Genomic DNA, 22,703 nt, shown 5'->3' on the forward strand with positions numbered 1-22,703 from the left:
TGTTAATAATTATTTTATTTTATTTTTTTACATAATATTTGACTTATAAATTCGTATTTTGCATAATTTTTATCACAACACTAAGAAACTCGTATTAAAATAATATTTACATTTTAAAAGGTTTTTTAAAAACGCAATAAAATTAATTTCCTTACGATTACTTTGGTAGGTAAAACACTGATCGTAAAATATAATTTATAATAATCTGGAAAAAAATGTACAAACCTAAACATTTCATATTATTGTCGTTTGTCGAGAAGATCAATAGTATTGCGTGTATATATTATAATATGATCGTTTTAAATTGAGTGTACTTATATTACAATAATAATATGGAGTTTTACTTTATTTTAATTTGTATTGTACAAATATAATAATACTATAAACGGTGAAAGTCGTTTATCAGTTAAATAAATTACAAAAATCAGACCATTAAAATGAATACAATTATTAAAAGTGAGTTTTCGAAAAACTGTTTATATTATAATATATTATAAAATAACATTAAAAAAAAAGTAAAATGAAAAGAAACACTAAGTTTTATAGCATAATAATGTATTCATTTTGTAATGTATACAAGTAAAACATATATCAAAAAGACTAAGACATGATAAGACTTTTACGCTGCACACTTAAAAAAAAAAATGAAATAAAATAAAATAAAGGTAAAACAAGTAACAACTTACAGACATATTATTATAATGACTGAGTGTTATAAAATAGCAGTCACCGACACTAAATGATATGAATATTACGTTATCCCATTACCATTACATTATAAAGTATTATATTTTGTATTCAAAAACGTCCGCTCAACACGCGGGTAGAACACGCGGTATTCGATTAATTTTCTCATATTTTTGTTTGTTTGTTTGTTTTTAATTTACAGGTAGAGACAATTGGCGATGCCTACTGCGTGGCTTCGGGCTTACACAAGTTCAGTTCGATACACGCTCAGCAAATCGCATGGATGGCTCTGAAGATGATCGAAACGTGTAAAACTCATCACACACACGACGGGAAACCGATCAGAGTAAATCCATGTTTAATACACGATATATTTTACATTTTTTTTTTTTCTCATAACCTTTATACAATCGATATCCTTGTGAACGTTTAGCTGAAAACGTTATGATATTACACGTCGCACTATACCGATGACGGTCTGTCCGCATATAGCCTGCACGGTTCGAACGATAGCGATTCGGGGTTGCGAAGTGATTAAAATATTTTTTATTTCAACACATATTTTGTTTTAAAAGGTTTTTAATATTAATGTTCAAAACGATTAGGAGTATCGATAAACATTTTTTTTTTTTTTTCATCGTTATAAATAATTTTTTGTCATAAAATGAACTATTAATTTTGTATTTTTTGTTTAACGAAAACGCATTGACATACTATAAAAATAAATAATAATAATATAAATATTAAAATATTTTATAAATATAAAGTATATAAAATTATAATTTTAATTACAAAATAAAATAAAAGAATGTTTAAATCAACAAAACACCATTTTAAATATTTTAAAATAAATAAAAATATACTTCTTTTTTTTTTATTTTCATTTTCGTTTTTGCAACCCCGTGTAACGATATAAAAGTATGAAAATCCTTCCACATCGGTTTCCAGATCATTTAATAGCCTAGGTTTAGTTACGACTGAATTAGTTCTTGGGTGATTTATTTGGCGCAACTGTTTAAATATTTTATTTTATCGTGACGCATAATGACACCTCGAAATCGCACGTAATATATAATATTATATAATATTATGATAGGTAATATCACTACTCGTTCCCGAGCGTTAAACGCGTATTATAATTGTTCGTCAAATCGAGTCCTAACTGGTCGCATTACGCGTAGTGCGTATACTAAAATATTCTCTGGTTTCCATCGAAAGGATAAAAAAACGTACTTCACCGACAGACTTATGAAAACACGGCGTTCCGGTTAGGTCATTTAGCTACAACGCCGTCGTGAGTACTGCATTTTTAAGGCGTCTCGTCGCTCCGCACGCGTATTATAATACGCGCGTTTGCACTTAAAAAAACGCATTGCTCATAAGTATCACATTATCATTATTATTATACCGTTGGAACGACTGCGACGGTAAAAAAAAAATGTTTTCGACACGTTCGCCGCGCGGCTGCCCAAGTACCTCTATACAGGAATTCGAAAAATCCAAAAACTGCATCTACAGCGCATCGTTTTCGGTTTGCCAAAACTCTGTGGTCGGACCCACGCCAGTGCGGTGACGGGGCGGGCGTCTCGCGTGCCCGTTAAACCGTGTATAGTAGCTGTATTACTATACATTATTCGTCGGTTTAATATTTTATACGTTGCACATATTTACAGTGCGTGGCTCGCGTGCGGTCGTCTTTCTCGTCCCGCGGGAACATAATATAATACGGGTATCGGCCGTAATATTATTATTATTATTATTATTATTATACGTAGGTACAGGAGTATTGTTCGCTGTTGTTGTTCATAGTAATAATAATATTATATTATATTATGCGGTACGGTACGCCGCCGCACCGCGACGCGCGCCGCTAACCGGATAATAATAATATTATACAAAGTAATATACGACTCGTTTTCGAGCGACGACTCTAATCGTAATAATAATATCGCGGCGTTGTATATTATTATTATTATTATTATACGCGGGTGTATACCTGTACTGCGCGAGGCCCATGCCGTGCCGGTTGTATTGAATTTTAACTACGCGCGTTCGGTCGGTATCGTAATTTTTTGTCGTCAGATTTCTAGTGAAAAAAAACCCGCTCGGCGGCACCCGATCGTCCGACGAGGGTACGTAGATCAGGTGTGGCCGGCGTGAAGTGACTCGCGAACCACCAAATACATTAATAAATATGGAAGAGCCAAAATGTAACAAGCAAAAAAAAAAAAGTCATACACAAATATAAATATAAATAAATTCATATTAAAAAAAAAAATGTTTGTAAAAACGTAACGATAAGACGCGAGCCGCAAAAGTCTATGACGCGAGCCGCGGTTTGGCCACCCCTGGTATAGATATCATAAATAATACGTCGTCTTATAAAGCCGCCGCGTTTACCACCTCAACCTACACGGTCGTGTCGTGTTATCGTACACACGCGCGTCACGACGTATGAAATTACTGCAGCGACGACTTTTTTATCACCGGACAGTCGTTTTCCGAGTAAATGTCGTGGTTGCGTTTTCAGACCTCATATTATATTATAAATTGTTTACGCGATTTCCAATCGCCATTGTAACGCGAAGTTTTTTAAGAAAAAAAACTCTAAATTTTTCACTTGGAAATGACGACGACGTTCGTTTTTTTGATTTCATATTTTACGAAAAAATATAAATTGAAATTTCAAACACGACGTCAACTGCTAATTATACCAAGTCATATTAGTGTTCATAAAGTTAAGATGTGACGGAAGTAGTGATGAGGATCAACATCGCGCGAAGTACCCGGCCGTTACTAGATGCAACTCGAATCCGCTTATCTATAACGATGTGAATGCTTTTACGACTAAGTGCTAAATAATTACTAATTAACTACCGGTTGGATATTCGTTATATTATATGAGCAATTATTTAAGCGACGTAAAAAAATATTATCGAAAACACATTAATTTACCGAAAAACGACTGTGTATAGCGATAAAGTATAGTCGGCCTGTATGCTTCCGATCTGCGAGAACGCGTATCCGGTATCGACGAGAAGACCCTCCCTCGTGTACAATGTGTATATATATATATATATATATATAACATAACAATTCGTATAATATGTAATACATGGCGCGTACCTACGTGAGTTTCCTTGCGCGGCCGGTACAACACGGCGATCGACCGTCGGATCAAGACCGTTCGTTTTGTATGGACAACACGTGTGCCCCACAAACTCGTGTATAATACATTTTGTACCTACTCTCAGATTGTCCTCTTTTATTTCCCGTTTGGCGTTGGCAAACACCTAAATCTTAAAGACTTTACTGAATAGTTGAGCGCGCCGGAGAACATTTTTTTAAAAATAAAAAAGCTAAAAAAAAACACATAATAAGTACGTAAAAGTACGGAATGTAATTATTGCGAAAACCTCGTCAGTGCCCGTTCGAGGGAGTCGTTTTTTTCTCGTTTCACTCAAATCGAATTCTCTCGACACGAGACACGAGACTTATATAATCGAGTGAACGGTAAAGGTATCACGAACAGACTCGGTGATTAAGAAAAAAGTTACCGGAAGACGTAAAAAACCGACGTTAATTTTTAACGCTAAGAGATTATTTTCGACTTTGGGACATTCGCTAGCTTAGTAAAATGAATGACGGACAACGACTGCGGCGACAAACGAATAAACGAATAAAATAATATACACGACCGCTCGAGTGCAGTGAACAAACCGTCGAAACGCGTACGTACCATATTATTGTATACATATTTAATTATTATTATTCGAGTAGACAATACACGGACACGTCGCATACTTAGAAAACGTCAATTCAGATTAAATTCAACAGCGATTGAACGACCAGAATAGTGGATTTCGTCTGCCGGCTCGACCGCGGTCGCAGATAAAAACGTCGGACACGTATCCCTCGGGGATTTCGGAAAACCTTTGCGGAATAAGAGTCGACAACGGTGTGTGGGCGGCGGCGGCGGCGGGTATAGCCAGAAACGCTGTTCGAGTAATAAATCGGGTAAAAGTCCGAGTATAATATAGCGATTACGGTGAGATAGGGCTGCAAAACACAAAAGATTGCGGAAGAGTAATAATACATAATATAAACGTATATGTACATTGATCATGGCTGAAAATGTATATAATAAATATCGGAACGGTCGCGTACGATTCGGATGCGAATTCTTCGCATATTTCACGTTATCGTCACATTAACGCGGCTTAAATATTATAAAATTTCGTTTAGCTTACGACATTAAAAACTCGTTGACAACGCGGACGGCGTTAAATACCTATACGCCGCCGCATGTCATTGTAATTGCTATTTAATATGCGTGAACATTATACCATATACCTAACGTTGAATTCGGTGTGTAAGTGCGTTTTAATCGAACGGACGCCGCACTAATCGCAATAATAATATTATATTATACAACGTCGAACGTTATACTGTGAACTTTGGTGAAAGTTCCGAGAAAAAATTGCAGACGAACCTATTTGGCGTTACGCCACTTTGACCGGGTATATTAACATTTAAATATTGGTACCTACGCGGTCGTGTGTATACGGTCACTGGTCAACCCACGCGGCGTATAATATAATATTAACGCACGTCTGGCCCAGATAATTCCCGCGAGTGCAGTCTACGACGATAATTAATAATATACTGTAATAATAATTAGCAGTGCATATTATCATTATTATTATTATTATCATCATCATCACCGTAATCGCAAAAATGCGATTCCGCTCGCGTTTATTTTTCGGTATACATCGCGAAAACACTAAACGATATTAATACTGTTATTGCGGTACGCGATCTGCAGGCGCGCGTGTGTGCGATCTATTATATTATATTATTATGAAACGTCGAACTTGTACGAATATATTATAACCGGAGATTACGAGCTTAGGGAATTAAATCTGCGCGTAATCTTTTAATGCTCCAAACTAATAGTTTTCATAATAATGGCGCTAAAGTCTATTTTAATAATATCAGAATAGTACGCGCGCTCAAATACTTAACTGCGGTATAATATGCGATATCATAAATTATGCGGTATGTTATGACTGTATACAGTATATTGGCGTCGTAAAACGAATCTGCTAAAATAGAAACTGCGCGTGTACCGGCCGAAGAACCCGTTTTAATCGGCTAATATCGTTATTGATATAATTTTTCCGGTCCTTCCCTTTTTTTATTATGTTTTCATTTTACGATTCCGGCCAATTTTTTTGTATACCAAAAAAGTTATTATTTCTCTGGCCGACCTATTATTATAATTGTTTTATATACTTTTGATTGGTATTCGAGCGCGGCTTTGGTCTGAGCCATCTTGAACCTCCACTACCCCCAAGACCGTTATGTTAGCCGTAAAACTGTAACCAAAGATTTTTGTTTCTTTTTTTTTTTTTATGTCTTTTTACGTCATTATGAATTAAAACGTTTTCGTGTTTTAGATATGTATAACTCTACTATACGTTTTGCGTTGTTTCATAATATATGCACTGCTGTAGTGCCATTCTTACACTTAAAATTAAACTTAATTTATCATACAATTCCCGTCATTGATTACAAACTTAGTAATCCATCTTTACTCCATCTATTACCGAAATTAAAACTTTGTTCGTACACCGCGATACACATATTTATTCACACGATTATACAAAAATTATACATTTTATTCGGGCTTAGTAACTTTTATGTAGGTACACAGGGTAGGTAATAATATGCTTAATTGCTCGTTTAGCGTTATGTTTTGTTTAATGATATTTTTATTATTTTTTTTTTTCATTTTCGGTTTGCGTTCTAATTACGTTTAAACTGTCAACCGCTTATTCAAAGGATAACATTTTTCAACTCTGGTTCTGGAGATATAATTTGTTTTTCGTCCTCTTTTGGAGAACAGCAACGCCAGACCTAACCTTTGGAACAGCAGTGTATCGTGTATATAAAAACACGAAAATGTTCAAAATTAAACACACAAACGACAGTATACTCGCAATGCACAAACGTATATTTTATTAAAACAGGTGAATGCGCGTGCGTGCGTGTGTTTACGTGCATTTCGTATTGCATATGCGTGCAATACGATCGAAAATATTATACGTGTTTCGTGTTGTACATTCGCAAAACCGTAAACGAAAAACACGCCGTGTGTCCGGTACAACTCGCTATTACGTTAGTCCAGTTCGGTAGACTCATTTTTAATCGTCTCGTTTGCAGATGCGGATCGGATTGCACACCGGATCGATATTGGCCGGCGTGGTGGGCGTAAAAATGCCGAGATATTGTTTGTTCGGCCACAACGTGACAATCGCCAACAAGTTCGAGTCTGGTAGCGAACCGCTCCGGATAAACGTCAGTCCGACTACTCACCAGTAAGTATATAGTATACATTCTATAATATTATTAAACGTTTATTTCCTAGTTTCCTGCTCACTTCTTTTATAATAACCATGGTCGGACATGACGTGATCGTCGAGTTTAAAATTATTGTGGCGCGGGTGTACCTAATATGGGTGACTCGAAGACAGCAGAAAAGAGTTAAATACGCACATTTCTATTTCACCCGAGTTGCCCGAAAAAATTTATTTATTTGCCGAATAACTATACAATCGCGATTTTACATATTTATATTAATAATAATTATTATTATACGATGGGTTAGCCCCGACACATGTTTAATATAATGATTGAGCGTAAGACGACTATTACTTTTCATGATTTTACTAGTATTTTATTTTAGACATTCGTTGGTTCGAGAATATAAAATATGATATTCCTACCTCCTACCTACGTACAACTTTACAAAGTCTCCTCTACGGTTTCAGCAACGATCGAGATGTCTGTAAAACGTTTTATTTTTTTGATAAATCGAACGGTTCGGCATGAATTCTGTAAGAAATAAAACATATCTATAAAAATAATAAATGGTTTATATATGTGTGTGTATACGATATCTTTAAATAGCCGTTTTCACTACCCTTCAGGCCGCACGGATTGTGGAGAAAAAAATATCACATACCAGCATAGACGCAAAATTTTATTTTTCCATCTTTCAATTCGATATCGTTTTACCGCTCGGTCCACTTGGGTCATATATTATTGCACACAGACGACTTGTACTGTCCTTTTTTTATCATTCTCCTTATTATTATCCTGGTTGGTCCCGCGGATATTTCAACCAGCCGACGACTACAATCCAATAACTCTCTCATTCTCTCTCTCTCTCTCTCTCTCACTCTCTCTACACACACACACACACATATATATACACGAGTATGTATTCCTTTTAAAGTGCAGAGCGTATTTCGGCTTCATCACGCGCAACTTGAATAAATCTCTACACGAGTGATTGATACTTGGAATTCCATCATTCCGCCTAATTTATTTATATATATATATATATATATATATATATGGCACCGTCTTCATTTATATATATATTGTTTATTCGCGTAGTATATAATATATTGCAGTTAAACAGTTCTAATCGATACGATAAATTAATATCGAGGTAGCTTCTATCTGCATACGGTTCTCGAATTTCTGAATTATTTAATACTTTAAGACGTATAAATGTATGTCTACGATGTAACATTAAAGGTCTCCCAATTGAATATTATGTTTGTTATATATAGACACAGGTATACTGAGTACTCGGAGCTTTCGATGTGTATAGACGTCAAAACCTTTCATATGACCACCGTCTTATACGTCTTGTATTCGTCCGAAATTCATAAAAGACTATAATATTCGCGTGGCTCAAATTATATTAAATATGAATATATTATGCTTTTAATCCAAACGCATAAAGAATATTGTTTGATAATACGCAATACGTATTGATATTGCGTTATAATATTTAATACTGACGTTTATCTTTCTCCTTCAAACGATTTAGTTTTGATATGAGAAAACCCACTACCCTTAGCACCCCAAATAGGTTAGCGGTCGATCGTTTCACAAATGATTTCTTGTAAAACTTTGTTTATTTACCATCGGTTGAAGTCGTAGTTTCAATTTGATTTCTGAAATTTATTATTTTTATTTTGGTTAGGTTATCTACACTCGTATTCTCTTACCGGTAAATCTTGGACCGATCAGAGATAAATATTATTTAAGGACACCGTGAACTTTGTGTTCTCCATCAATATTTATCGCTTTCAAAAGTTCATAAATCATAGTAGATGTGTATGTACACAGTTAACGCGTCGTATTCGTATGTATGTGCGTAACCCATCAAAATCATGTCGTGAATTTGTAGCAAAAATATTCCCAAAACGTATTCAAACGTTGTACCATGTTATATCATTATCCTCATCATAAGCACACAGTGAGATGACGTTATAGTATATTATTATGAAATACGTTATTAACGCGATCGCGTGCTCGCTGTTCGCAGACTGCTGATGAAGACCCCCGGGTTCTCGTTCGAGGAGAGGAGCCGGTCGTGTCTGCCCGTCGGATTCCCCGAGCACATACCGGGCACGTGCCATTTCCTGTTGTCGTACGCGCACCCCGACTTGTCGCCCGACGACGCCACCGACTTGGACGCTCACGTCACCGCCGGCTTGCGACAGCTCACCTTGGACAGCTGAACAGTTCCACCACCACCACCTACACAGCCGTCACCGTTTCCTCGTAGATGATTACACTATTACACGCGCACCGGCGGAACGACGTCGATTCTTATGAAATTATATTATATTATTGTAATTTTTTGTGTTTTGTGTTTTTTTTTTTTTTTTTTTTTTGTTGTTGCCCACCCGTAGAATTGCACTCACCATAATATTATGCCGATGCGAGGAAAAACGTAAAAAAAGAAAGACAAAAAAAAATATTTTTGTTTGATTATTATATAATATCACAATAATATGTGTATCATAGCTGTAGAGTTCAGCCCTCTCTCTCTCTCTCATATATTATATTATATGTATATGTATATGTATATATATATATATATGTTATTACGATATATAATATCCTTATCCTGTCATCCCGCCAGTCGGATCAACACCGCCGGTTAAAAGCACTCGATTCGTGCATCACGATTCCTACACACACCTCGCTCACCTGAATATAATATATTATAATTACTGTGACATCGCCCGTCGCCGACGGTTAAAATCACGTAAGATGTACGTTATTGTTTGTACAGTTAAATTATTCTCTCGCCTAAAATATTTATATAAACGTAATATTATGTGATCAAAAGCACAACAATTAAAATATAATCTCCGACAGCGGTGATGTTATTATTTCTTTTAAATTTCTCCGTTTATCTCTATATAATATACGCATTATATATATTGAACGCAATATAAAAAAGTCTTTTGAGCGTGGTCTCTTTTTCCGTATTTACCGGCGGCGCAATATCCACTGCGTCTGCGACGATAGACATTAATTTTTTTTTTCTTATGTATAAAATAGAATAATAATAATTATTATTATTATATAAAACGGTTCCGCGATATAATAATACAAAGAATCGGGGGAAAAAAACCATTTTAACGAATGCAAGCGATAATTTTATTCTATATAATCGTTTTGGAAAATACGGCCCAGTGAGACTGGTGGTATTAAATACCCTGTATATCCGTACGCTTTGTTCCACAGTATGGCGGGCAAAAAATTACTGATTTTAGAATTTAAAAAAAAATCGTTTAAATATTTCTGAAACTTAAAGGATTGAGAAAAAAAATCAGTCTCCTCTAATATTATTCTCTAACAAATCTCTTGAGAAATGAAATTTTTAAAAGAATAAACAAAAAACGAATATAATAATAATATTATTATAATATGATCAAAGTAGACCAAGACCAATTTTTTGTAATTATTATAGCATAAAAGAAAAAAATACCTTTAACTAATGAATGGCGCCAAATAATGATGTTTATTAATTCAGTAAATTCAAAAGAACTTAATCTGAAATTTCAATAACAACATTGAACCTTATTTTAATCAATAATATTAAATTCGTAGTCTTATTAAAATTATTTTTAATTTTGTTTTAATTAAAACAACTTCTGCGATCAAACGCTTTTATGACAAATCAATCAGTACAATTATAAATCAACAAATATAAAAAAAAATATGAGCACGATAAAAAAAAAACAAAGCATTAATTTTTTTTTTTTAAACCATTTAAAAATTATAAAAGATAAATAACGATTGAAATTCAATAAAAAATTTCAACAGTGACAAAATTATTACATAGAGTATACGGTTGTGCAAGGAACAATAGATACACCGATCAGATGAATTAATCATTTTTGTATATAATATTTCCGAAAATAAATGTCAGTCATTTTAGCTCTTGTTTCACGTCCTCTTTTTTTTTTAATCTCTTAAATCTTCCTATGGTGTGAAAAATAATTAATATAAACAAAAGGAAAATAAATCTCCTGAAAAAAAAAAACTATTGTGATCAACGTTATTTCATAACGAGTTTTGTGTTCCTAGTGTTTAATGTTTCTATCGTTTATCGTTTTATCACGTGAATATAAATTGTAGTTAAATTAATATTACGTATTAAGAATAATATTATATTATATGTTATAACAATAATAATAATAATTATAATGTTCTATTGGATATTTTATTGCAATTGCGTTATAACACTAAACTTAGTTATAATATTCTATCGATAAGCTTATGTATACACATAACGTACCTAATATCTATATTCTATATATATATATATATATGTATGTATTTTAAACGTTTGCTTTTGTCAAAAAAAAAAAAAACTATTGCGTTACTTGACTAAAAATTATTAACACTATTATAATATTATTGTTTTTTTTTCTTTCTTTCTGTACTGGTGTAATATTATTATGAGCAACTTGAAAAATATGTAATTGCGTTTACGATTTAGATTATCATGTTGACGCGTTTGTAACACGTATAATATTGTCAATTATATGTTACGTTATTTCCGATTGCTTTTACACACACACACACACACACAAAAATTGGATCTATCGAAAATCGTAATCTGCAGTTGTATAAACTGGAGAAAAAAAAAATTATTGATATTACTATGTATAATAATACATACTAAGATTGTTATTTCTTTGTATGTATATTGTGTTATACCTTTATATAATATATATATACATGCGCTATTTGTTTGCATACAGAGTGTTTCGCAAACGGTTGTTACTGATCTCAACTGGTGTGACGGTGTAGTGTTTACATTACACTGTTATCGATTTAAGACGGTAAACATTGGTGGGACACCCTGTATGCCAAAATAAATTCGAATTTCGCCAAATAAACAAAATAAAATCACTTTCGTTCAATCACGTTGTGTGTATATTGTTATACCTGTGCGTATATGTATATTATAATATGTAAATATATATAATATAGTGCGCCGAATTACTCGATCTCTAATCGGACCAAAACCTATTGTCCCACGCTCGCGCCGTCGACGGTAACGACTACTACCGTAATATTATTATTATTATTATACAATACGGTGTTTGTTACGTTCGCTGTACGCTGATAAAACCGCCGGATTTTTCCCTTCCAATTTGTGCGGTCAATTTCGTTTTTCGTTTCTTCGCTTATTATACACCAATATTTGTACTTGGCGTTGCTGCGACACGAAATCAATGCGACGGCGGCGGCGTGGTAGTATTGGCTTTTGAAAGAGTAGTAACCTATACACGACGTTACTGTCAGGACGACAAGTCAACGCCGCTGATTAATTTATTACGGTCGTTATCGATTTTTATTCATTTTTTTATTATTTTTTTTAAATTTTTTTTATTCATAGAATTTTAATTTGTAATTTTTTTGCAATTGGCGCTTTGTTAGTATACAATTTAGACCTACTCGTGTAAGACCACTGCGCGTCGTATTTTGAGTGGAAAAAATGCGCATTTTTTTTTAGAGTGTCTGATTCGTAACTGAAATATAAGACGTAATAACCAAGAAAAATACTTCCCGTAAAATCACTTGAAACGTCTGTGTCCCCGAAAAATGAAGAACCTACTACGTTCCTAGGAAAAAAACCCGCGTTCGTTAGGGGTGAGTTAGGGCAGATTGAGGAGATTGTGAGATAACAATGGACCGAATATAATAATAATAAAAAAAAAAAAAAAAACCCAAAAACGTATAGAAAAATACATACGTAGAGAATACTATATAGTAAACGGTATTGCTGGTTTATTGCAATCGATTTCGTCGGAGCTCTATATAATATTATTACAGTCGAAAACTATACTGAGAAAATTGAAACGTTAATGTTCGTTTCCAGAGTAAACGCCGTGTTCGATTTCCACGTAATACGCGTGTAATGTATTATGTATTAGAACCCGCGAGTTCGACGGGGGGCGACTTGCGAAATTAACTTTTTCGCGATTAAAAAAATATAACGGATATTACGGCTTCCGATGGCTCGGAATCGAATACGAGTCGGTGTTCGTATGAGTGCATAACCTACCGTATACCACGCTGTAACATGTTATTGCGTAGTGTTTTAAAAACGGACGGCTATTGAAAAAAAAAAAAAAAATCGTAAATATTTCGCGAACTCGACCATTCGACCAACCCGTGTTCCCATTACTGCAGGTCCCGTCACTCGACTATTGCGAAAACCGTATAGGCTCTCCACCGCAGACATACAGTATTATAGGTACCAGCGGTATGTACACTGTCTATAACCTACATAATAATAACAATAAATACCGACATACGTATATATATATATATATATATATATATGTATATATTATAAGCATCGTATATCGGGATATCGTATATGATAAATATTATAATGAGCGACAGATCGAACCGAGTCGTTTCGACTTTCGCGAGAACAATGATGTATAGTAATAATAATATAGACATAGTGTAAATGCGACGTGAATTGTGCAAGACTTCTCGGATTGCACTTGATGACAATTATCACGGACGTGCGCGACGATGAATATAACTTTATCTAACCTACTCGCGTTTAAAACGCAAGCTGCCGCGATCACATGCAGCAGTATTATATGTGTCGCACACAGGCGCGTATACAAAAAAAATCGGGGGGGGGGGGTGTTTAGCAATACAAATTGTGCCGCAACATAATACAACAATTTTTTCTCGTTACTCGAAAATATTTCCTAACCCCTCAACCCCCCACCCCTGTATACGTGCCTGGTCGCACACGTCGGCGGAGGATTACAATAATAATATTATTATGTTGTATCTCACTGTATCCGTCGGTAGTGACATTTTTTGTACGTAACAATAATAAAACGTATGTGATGAGCCACATGTGCTCGTTCACGCCGCAATCGCGACACTACACGATTTGGCCTGATTCTGTTCTAAATAATTGTTTTACTTTGCATCGATTTTTTTTCCACGCAGTTCTCGCGATCAAAGTGAGATCTCACACGTCAATATATATATATGGTCTGTTGTACATAATATTCTACTGACGCAGTATTATTAAATATTATATTTCAGTGCGTTACTCGCAGCCGCTATCGACGTTTTTGGAACGTTATCTATTTGATAATAATTTGTTTAGACCAATCTCTTACACACTGTAAATAATAATGCATGCAAATAAACAAACATACTCGCCGCGTATAAACTATACCTACGATTTACTAAAAATGCTCACCCCAATTTAAATTATTTATAATGGATTTATTAAAAATTTTAATTTTTGGAATTTCTGTGTGTGCTCCAAAAGACTTATTGGCCATGTAACGCATCCATAAAAATGGTTTTGTTCGAGTAAAACTTATGGAGACAGTTTTCTCTATCATCAAAAGTTCATAAAAGAAAGAAGAGAACTTTATCTATGTCGTAGTGGTTATTTATTTATTGTTTACTTAAAGACAATCCAAATCATTAATTCATAAAGCTTCTTAAATTCTTGGTTTTTTGTTTTTTATTTGTTTATTACAAATTTGTAAGTATTTATTTAAAAAAAATATAAAAATGCTAAGACAAAAATAATGTTATCTTTTATATAGTGTAAACAATAATTTGAGTAATCTGATATAAATAATGTCCTAAAGCCCCAAAATTTTTCCCACTCGAAACTGTTTTTCTATACTACTTTGTTAGTACCCAAAAACCTTTATTGATTCTGACATGGGAACACTTTTAAAATATTTAAATATATTTAATATATTATTTAAGACATACATTTTAATTCTTCTGAATACTGTATGAGAATTGCCTATAGCAAACCCCTCAAATAGAGAGTATATGATCCTCTCTTAAATAAAGTCATATTATTTTCAAATTATAAATATTATATAGACTTTTGTATCATCTAATCAATTTTAATGGATATACGGGGTGATCCATTTAAAATAAGATACTAATTATTTCAGAAAACTTACGATTTTGAACCTAATTTTTTTTTATATATAATTTCATGTCGTTACATAACATTTTTATTCAAAAACTATATTATTTTTATCATTATAATTTTTTTAAGTTTTTATTTTTTTAATGACAATATACATTTTTAACATTCCAAAACCGAATATTATTCAAAGTATTTCGGTCTATAAAAATCAAATTTTGAACAAGTTATTATTAGTTATATTAAGTATTTAAAGTATATACGAGATGAGTAAACGCTATGTGTAATACTCCTATACCTCAATTATTAATGAGCTGTGACCTAACAAAACTACTAGTACACGAGTTGTGTCCCGATGGAAAAAAATATTCGGGTACACAAGTTATGTACCCGAAATGTAATGTAAATATATATTTTACTTCTTTATAATATTGTATTGTCGTAATGAGATATTGAAGTGTACATAGTAGAACTGCGATGATTATATTTATAATTATCTTGATTATTGAATAATAAGATAACACATTGTATAGATACACTAATGAATAACGGAACAATTCCAATACCATAGTTAAATTCCCCATGAGAATATGAATTAAAAGCTGTCGCTTCTATTTCTGTAAAAGTTGAATCGTGACGAAAATGTCATGAAATAGGTTTATTTGCAGAAAATAAGGACGAATCTTCCGAAATAGGCAAATTTTTAAAGTACATTTTTGGTTTGCCATTGCTCAACCAAAATAAAATAGAAAATACATTTTTTTTATATTCAAATCAGAAATATCTACTGGATGACATCATCAATTTAACGACATATAAATAACATTTTTTTAGTCAAATCAAAATTTAAATGCATATACAAATAACAACATTTTTAAATTTGAATTTATAAAAATAATTTCACTTAAATTTTTGCACAATACACAATGATTTATACTTTTAGTTGTTGTTAATTTTAAATATGATAATATGACAATTTATTTCAATTTCAATTTTTTATTCATTTATGTACATGTATTATTATTATTTAAGAATATTATTAATAACTAGTAAATGACGAAACAAAATGTATTATTTTGTTAAAAAATGCAATTATTATATATTTATCTAACATCGTAATGGGGAATGAACGAATTTCTTGATTTGTGTATATGTAAATTTTTCATCGAGATACAACTCGTTTATCTAAAATACATTTACCAACACAAATCGTGTAACTTAAAAAAATACCTAGGGACACAACTCGTTTGCAGTTCCCTAAGAAACTCCACTCTACTTCACATTACTCCACTCTGTATTACTGAGATATTATTTTAATACAGAAGTTGTGTTGTATTTTTTTTATCAAATGTGATGTTCGTCGTATCAGTTTACTAAAAGTTTTTTAGATGCATGTTTATGGATCATCTGGTTTTCATCGGGTTCGGTTGAAGTTTCCATCTCCTGGAGTACAATTTAAGGATTTTTAGGTCTTCTTAAAATATTTTATCGTATTTGGATTTTTCATTTTCATAATAGATATAAGCTTATCTATTAATCATGTATCAAAATTTTATAATAATATATTTGTAAAAATTTCTCACTGTACCTATAATAAATACTAGATTTAATGTTACATATATTTTATAATTTTTTAAATCCATTTTAAGAGCGTTATGAGAAATCAGAAATTATTAGTTTGTATTTAATGTTGTATATCAAAATGTTCAAAAAAATCATCTCCACTTAACAATTTATAGTGCAAAAAAAATATTGGTTCTCTTTTGAAAAAACAAGTCTATATCACTTCGGGATGCTGCTTGGAATAAAAAAATTTAAATAATAAAAATTATTGTTCTTAAGTATACTTAAAAATTCCAAAATATAAAAATTTGAATAAATTCATTATTGAAGGACAAAATAGGTAATATCATTGAGTGAATCATTCTGTAATAGTTTAATAATTTGTGTTCCATATTTGAAATATGTATATAATATCCTACTTTCTTTTTCGTTGACATAATTTTATTTAAACTCCGGATCTATGAAAAAAAAGCGCCAATCTAAAAAAATTTCTAAAAATCAATCAGGAGTTAAAACAATAATGTATTGTGCACGATAATAATTACTAATGATTTTAAAAATTATACACGGAGAAGAAGTTAAGCTATATACTTGAGAACTATTAATAATTTTCACCTAAAATAATATTTTAAACCAAAATGATTAATGATACAGGCACTTATGTCATGTGAGTTTGTCATTGAACATTTATTTTTATACCTTGTAGCTTAAATTGACATCATTGGACATTTACTAAATGTTTCACATTAATGTTAGAACTTATAACCCGAAACCGATTATCAGGTTACAGTCGTTACGGTGCATATTATAATATACAGCACACACCGCCAATTAAAACGTGCTGTCTGCAGCGTTATTATTTAACATATCAAGTTGTTTTAACAGAGTTTGTATCGGCCAAAATTAAAATTTTCCGAGCAAAAATCAAACACAACGCGAGAAAACAAAAAAAAATCAAAAAATCTGAACGTTTCACACGGTGCTCCTCGAGTTTAACTTATTATAATGTGTATAAAATATAGTTATTACTTATCATTAGATAGTTTGGATAATGGGTAGTTCAAATCTCTGCGTGTCGTCGAATTGATCTAACAAAAAAAAAAAAATAAATAAAACACGCCCGAGCCACGTCGATTGGGACGTAACGATACGACATCATAATACATATTATTATTATTATTATTGTAATGGGAAAAGAGAAATTTCGACGTTTGTTTTCGGTTTTTTCGACGGTGTATACAGACACACACACACGCACATACACACACAGTGCACTGTATGGTTATGCGAAATTAAAGGAAACACAATGTTATTTATGCGTCGTTAATTATTACATTATGCCGAGACGTTTATGTTGAAATCCGTTTCGACCCGTAATAATTATAATGTGCAGGTACTTTACATATTAAGGTGAATATAATATCGTTATACACACACACACACACACACACACACGCGTGTACATCTCGTACGAAAAACGGAGCACACCTCAAACCGCATTTGCATACATACGCAGTCGCGTTTGACATTTTATTTTAACATTGTGTTTGTCCGACGTCGAGGAGACGCCGAAGACGTGCTATTTTTTTAAACGTCCGACGAATATTATAAGCACACCGATTGTCAGGCACGTCGCCCATGGCATACGTACGGACAATTAATAAACCTACACGCATTATAATATATAATAGTCTTTACCGCGTATATGGTAAGGACGACCGTCTATACGCACTGAACCCACAAAATGAACGCGCGCTCGGGTATAATCTGTGATTTTTTTTTTCCGGTTCTGTTTCACTGTCAGTCCGGATAAACACGAGTATTTATAGGCAGACGACATCCACAAAGTACAATATATCGTAATATACAATATTTTTTATTTATATACGGTGTAGCGGGTAGATAGGTGTATCCACCCCGTAACGGCCAAACGCACGACGTCTGAATTTTTTTTTTTTTAACGTATAACCTTTTCTTTTGTGTACACTCGAAGGAAATGTGCAGAGTAGACGGGGACACGCACAATGCGCGTATACCTATTTCAATATACATTATACATTTAGGCGCATAAAGGTCTTATCGGTTATTGTTATTTTATTGTGTATCTTTTACAACAAAAACACTGTAACGCATTATGCAAATGTGCAGAAATTTCATTTATTTTACTCGCGATAACGGCGGGGGCGGACCTGGAGTAGGTCAACTGGGACATATTATTTCGTCCTAGTCCCAGGCCGCATTTTTAGACCTGGTCACCCTCCGAAATAATGAGAAAATTTAATGCGAAAAATATCCCAGCACGTGACAAAGCTATATATTATATCCATGACTTGTGCACGTTAACATTGATAATGGCAATAGTGATGTGACTAATCACAATTCGCATAATATCGTAATGATCATCGGCGACAGCTAATAATTTTAAACGAATCATATTATCGGTATACTGTGTCTGTCCTTTTTACTTGATGATATTTTGTCTATCGCAATGGAATATTAATATTAAACTATTGAAAATTACATAAAACTAACATAATAATAATATTATGTACTTGTAAAATACAAAAGTACCTATATAAATAGCAAATAATATCAAATCGATCAGTCGTATACTGCACATTATTATCATATACATAAATCATTGAGCACAAAGCTAGGATATGAAATACAATTATACAGAAAACATAAAAGAAAATATTGGGATTCTTGTACGAGTGTTCTTGTTGCTGTGTAAACAAAGTCCGCGATAAATAAATTTGCCCTAAGCGCAAAAAAAACTATTAGAGCCAACCCTGAGAAAATAGCACTCCCGCAATATCGTTATAATTATTAGTCGCGTATTATACGTTTTCATTACAAAACGGTCTATGTAGACGCAATGCGATGACTAACCTAACCGTTTGGCTGAATAATTGTGTTTCGGAAGTAAACGCTTCATTTCATATACCAATCAACCGCATTTGTACGCAAACAATAACCGCCATGTATCGTCTTCTCTCCGTATACATAACAAACAAACGGGTAATTTAATGTAATATGCCAGTGTACCAGTGATGTATTTCGCGGGGCGGTAAACGAGGTGACTACCTAAGACTTGTGTTCGAATATCGAACTCGTGTAGTCGTGCATTACTTATAGTATGATCGCGTTGTACAATTGACAAAGTAAATAAAGTAAATATTGTCGTTTTGAAAAAAAAATATTCAAGAATAGACAATTCGTCTGGGACGTATTAAAACTAACCCCTCCCCTCCCTCCTTGCCCCGTGATATTAGGTACTGCAGCACCACAGCGGTAATGTGTTGTATTTTATATTACGACATTATGTACGGAAAAAACGGTGACAGGATTGTATGCGTATACGTTTTGAGTGCACATCGCGAGTTCCCAGCGTATTCCGATGAATAACATACGCATTATTATGGTGACTGTACTATACTCGACGGTACGGTTTTATTACTAATGACACGCGACGGCGGCAGTTCGCGCGTCATTGCAAATAGATTTTAACGTTTCCCGACAGAGATACACTTTCATCAGACCTCCGAGGTGTGACGACTATAGTGTCAGGTCGTGTGTGTGTGTGTGTGTGTGTGTGTGTGTGTGAAATACACTGCACCGCCCGTGCGCGTGTGTAATATTATACACGAACTTCGGGACGTTGGGAATCGGTCGGTTCGGCCCGCGATAATAATAAAATGTAAAAAAAATACGCAATAATATTATATTATGATATGTGCAAATAATACGAATGACGGACGAGGACGAGAAAGCGAATGCGATTCGTGTGACACTCGAGTACACGATATTGTGTTTTTACATTTTTAACCGTCTCGCGAAAATGGGTGTGTGTGTGGTTCACGTGATCGTCGCGGGTTCCGCTCTCGAGCGGGTAGTTTGTACACGACGTCGCATCATAATCGAGTTTTGCCGTTGTAGATAGTGTGAAGATTCCGATAACCGTAAGCCACTACGAGTACTCCGGTCGTTCGAAAACTCCATGTACGTCCGCTTTAGGACTGCTATGCGGACAAGTGTGAAAATACGTTATGATATTTCACCTGAAATTCGTCGTCAAATATTACATAATATAATAACCTATATAGTTATAGGCAACATATTATGTAATTGTTTTTCTGTAACAAGTGTTGTACGCATACACTAGAATAATGTTATGGATAAATTATCGTTATTATTTGTCTAAAGATTTTTGAACGAGAAATAAAATAACGTTAGCACCGTTATCGTCATCTGGTCCGATTGATATAATTTACGCTATAAAGATATATTGAACAAAATAAGTCGATTTAACCGCATAAACATATTATTATAGCTATACATTATATTATTACCATGGCCGATGCAATGCATCCCAAAAAAAGTCCAAATTTCATTTAAGACCTCAAGTATATGAAATCGGAATCGACCGCTGAATGAACCCATCAACTTGACGGATCAAGGACGTAATCGAGACGACGTAATTCACGAAATATTGAAAATTGAGATAATACGTGGAATGTGTTATTATCTGTATGCATAGAATCATCAGGACACGTGGACATTTAAAATAAAATATTTGATTTTAATAATGTGGTTGGACCAAATAAAATGACCAATAAAAAAATCTACTGCCCCTTACTTCCTATCATTTAAAAAAAAATTAAAACAATATTTTAATAATATTATTTTATAGCCTTTTCACACCACGGAGAATCGTGTATTTTTGAAACGATGCAAGTCGAAAACCTTTACACGCACCTCCCCCGAGCTTAAACGTGATATTTTTGTTTTTGAAATTTCGTATCTCACCGAGTCCCTTCCATTAGACTTATCGGTTTATCCATCATATACATACATAACTGGCAGCGTAAAAACTGTTTTTTTATTGTTTTCTTCGAATTTCCTTTTATTGACTTAAGCCGTTTCTGAAAAAGACGGTTCAAATATAACAGGGATGGCTAACCTATGACACTCGAACGCCCTTCGAGTGACACGTAATTCGATAATTCGAATAACGAATAACAAAATTACCGAAAATTTGGTAAACCGAGTTATTGATGACATTCATAATCTTCTATTATCTCACCATGTCTTTTATAACCGTATTTTTTTTTTTATTTCGTTCGTCAACGAAACATCTCACTCGACTGTTTTGAGTGGTGCGGCGGACGAAGACGGGATGTGGTTTTTTTCTTCGTAATTATCGATTTTATAAAGAAACGCTGGTTAACAATAACCGATCACGATTTTTTACTCGACGAGCAGACACAAAAAAATGTTCACCGTCCGCTCTGTTATATACACATTACTATGAACGTAACACGTGATGACGTTAAGTCGTCGATTCGTTTGTCGTTTACCCACCTATAATACGCATACATAATGTGACGGCGACACACTATATATATATGTATGCGACGCTGGTATCTATATATTATACAGGTATATACTGCAGCCGCCGCAGAGTGGTTATAATATTATAGTGCCTATACGACTTCCGGGCGGATTTCACGCGCGTCTGTCTGTATCTCACGCGAGAAATCGACGGTCTTCGCGGATCAACACACGCGCGCGGTACCTATACTGCCTATAATAATATACTCGTTCGCCGTTTTGTATTGTAACACAACTATATGCATACACACGGCTCAGCTACTTCCGATCGACGAAGCCGATACACACTGAGCGAACACAATATTATAATATACAGTCACAACAATATATTCTATATTTTCTTCACGCGAACCAACGCGCGCGTATAATTTACGTACCTATATATATATATATGTGTGTGTGTGCGCGTGTGTGTGTGTATGTACTACATTAAATGTGTATATAATAATATACGGTCGATCGTATTACGCGCGAGTAAGTGTTTGCCTTTCACCGGCGTCGACGCTCTGCGACTCTTTAGCGCGTTCTATAAGGCGACCGAATGTGTCTTACACACACACACACACACACTCACACGCATATGTATATCAATATATTATAATAGTCGTATTATACTTGTGTTTAAAGAGTTTTTTTTTTTATTATTATATTTTATCCGTTATGTAACGACGACGGGCGAGTTGGCGTCGGCGGAGCTCAGCCTTCACTTTCCTCGCGGCACAATAAG

General features: G+C 33.8%; 1 protein-coding gene across 2 annotated transcripts in view; it reads left to right on the forward strand.

Moving 5' to 3' along the window:
• The window catches only part of LOC113556210 (head-specific guanylate cyclase), a 238,113-nt gene extending 227,262 nt beyond the window's left edge, over positions 1 to 10,851 (forward strand). The window contains exons 12-14 of one of the 2 annotated variants that reach the window (XM_026961037.1): positions 890 to 1,033; positions 6,913 to 7,067; positions 9,095 to 9,290. In XM_026961037.1, coding sequence (XP_026816838.1) covers positions 890 to 1,033; positions 6,913 to 7,067; positions 9,095 to 9,290 — 495 coding nt within the window. Of the gene's footprint in view, positions 1 to 889; positions 1,034 to 6,912; positions 7,068 to 9,094 lie in introns of both variants that reach the window. The other variant, XM_026961029.1, reaches the window with a different exon arrangement.
• Positions 10,852 to 22,703: the final 11,852 nt, after the last annotated feature.

The sequence above is a fragment of the Rhopalosiphum maidis genome, chromosome 4, assembly GCF_003676215.2.
Source record: "Rhopalosiphum maidis isolate BTI-1 chromosome 4, ASM367621v3, whole genome shotgun sequence".
NCBI classification, from domain to species: domain Eukaryota; kingdom Metazoa; phylum Arthropoda; class Insecta; order Hemiptera; family Aphididae; genus Rhopalosiphum; species Rhopalosiphum maidis.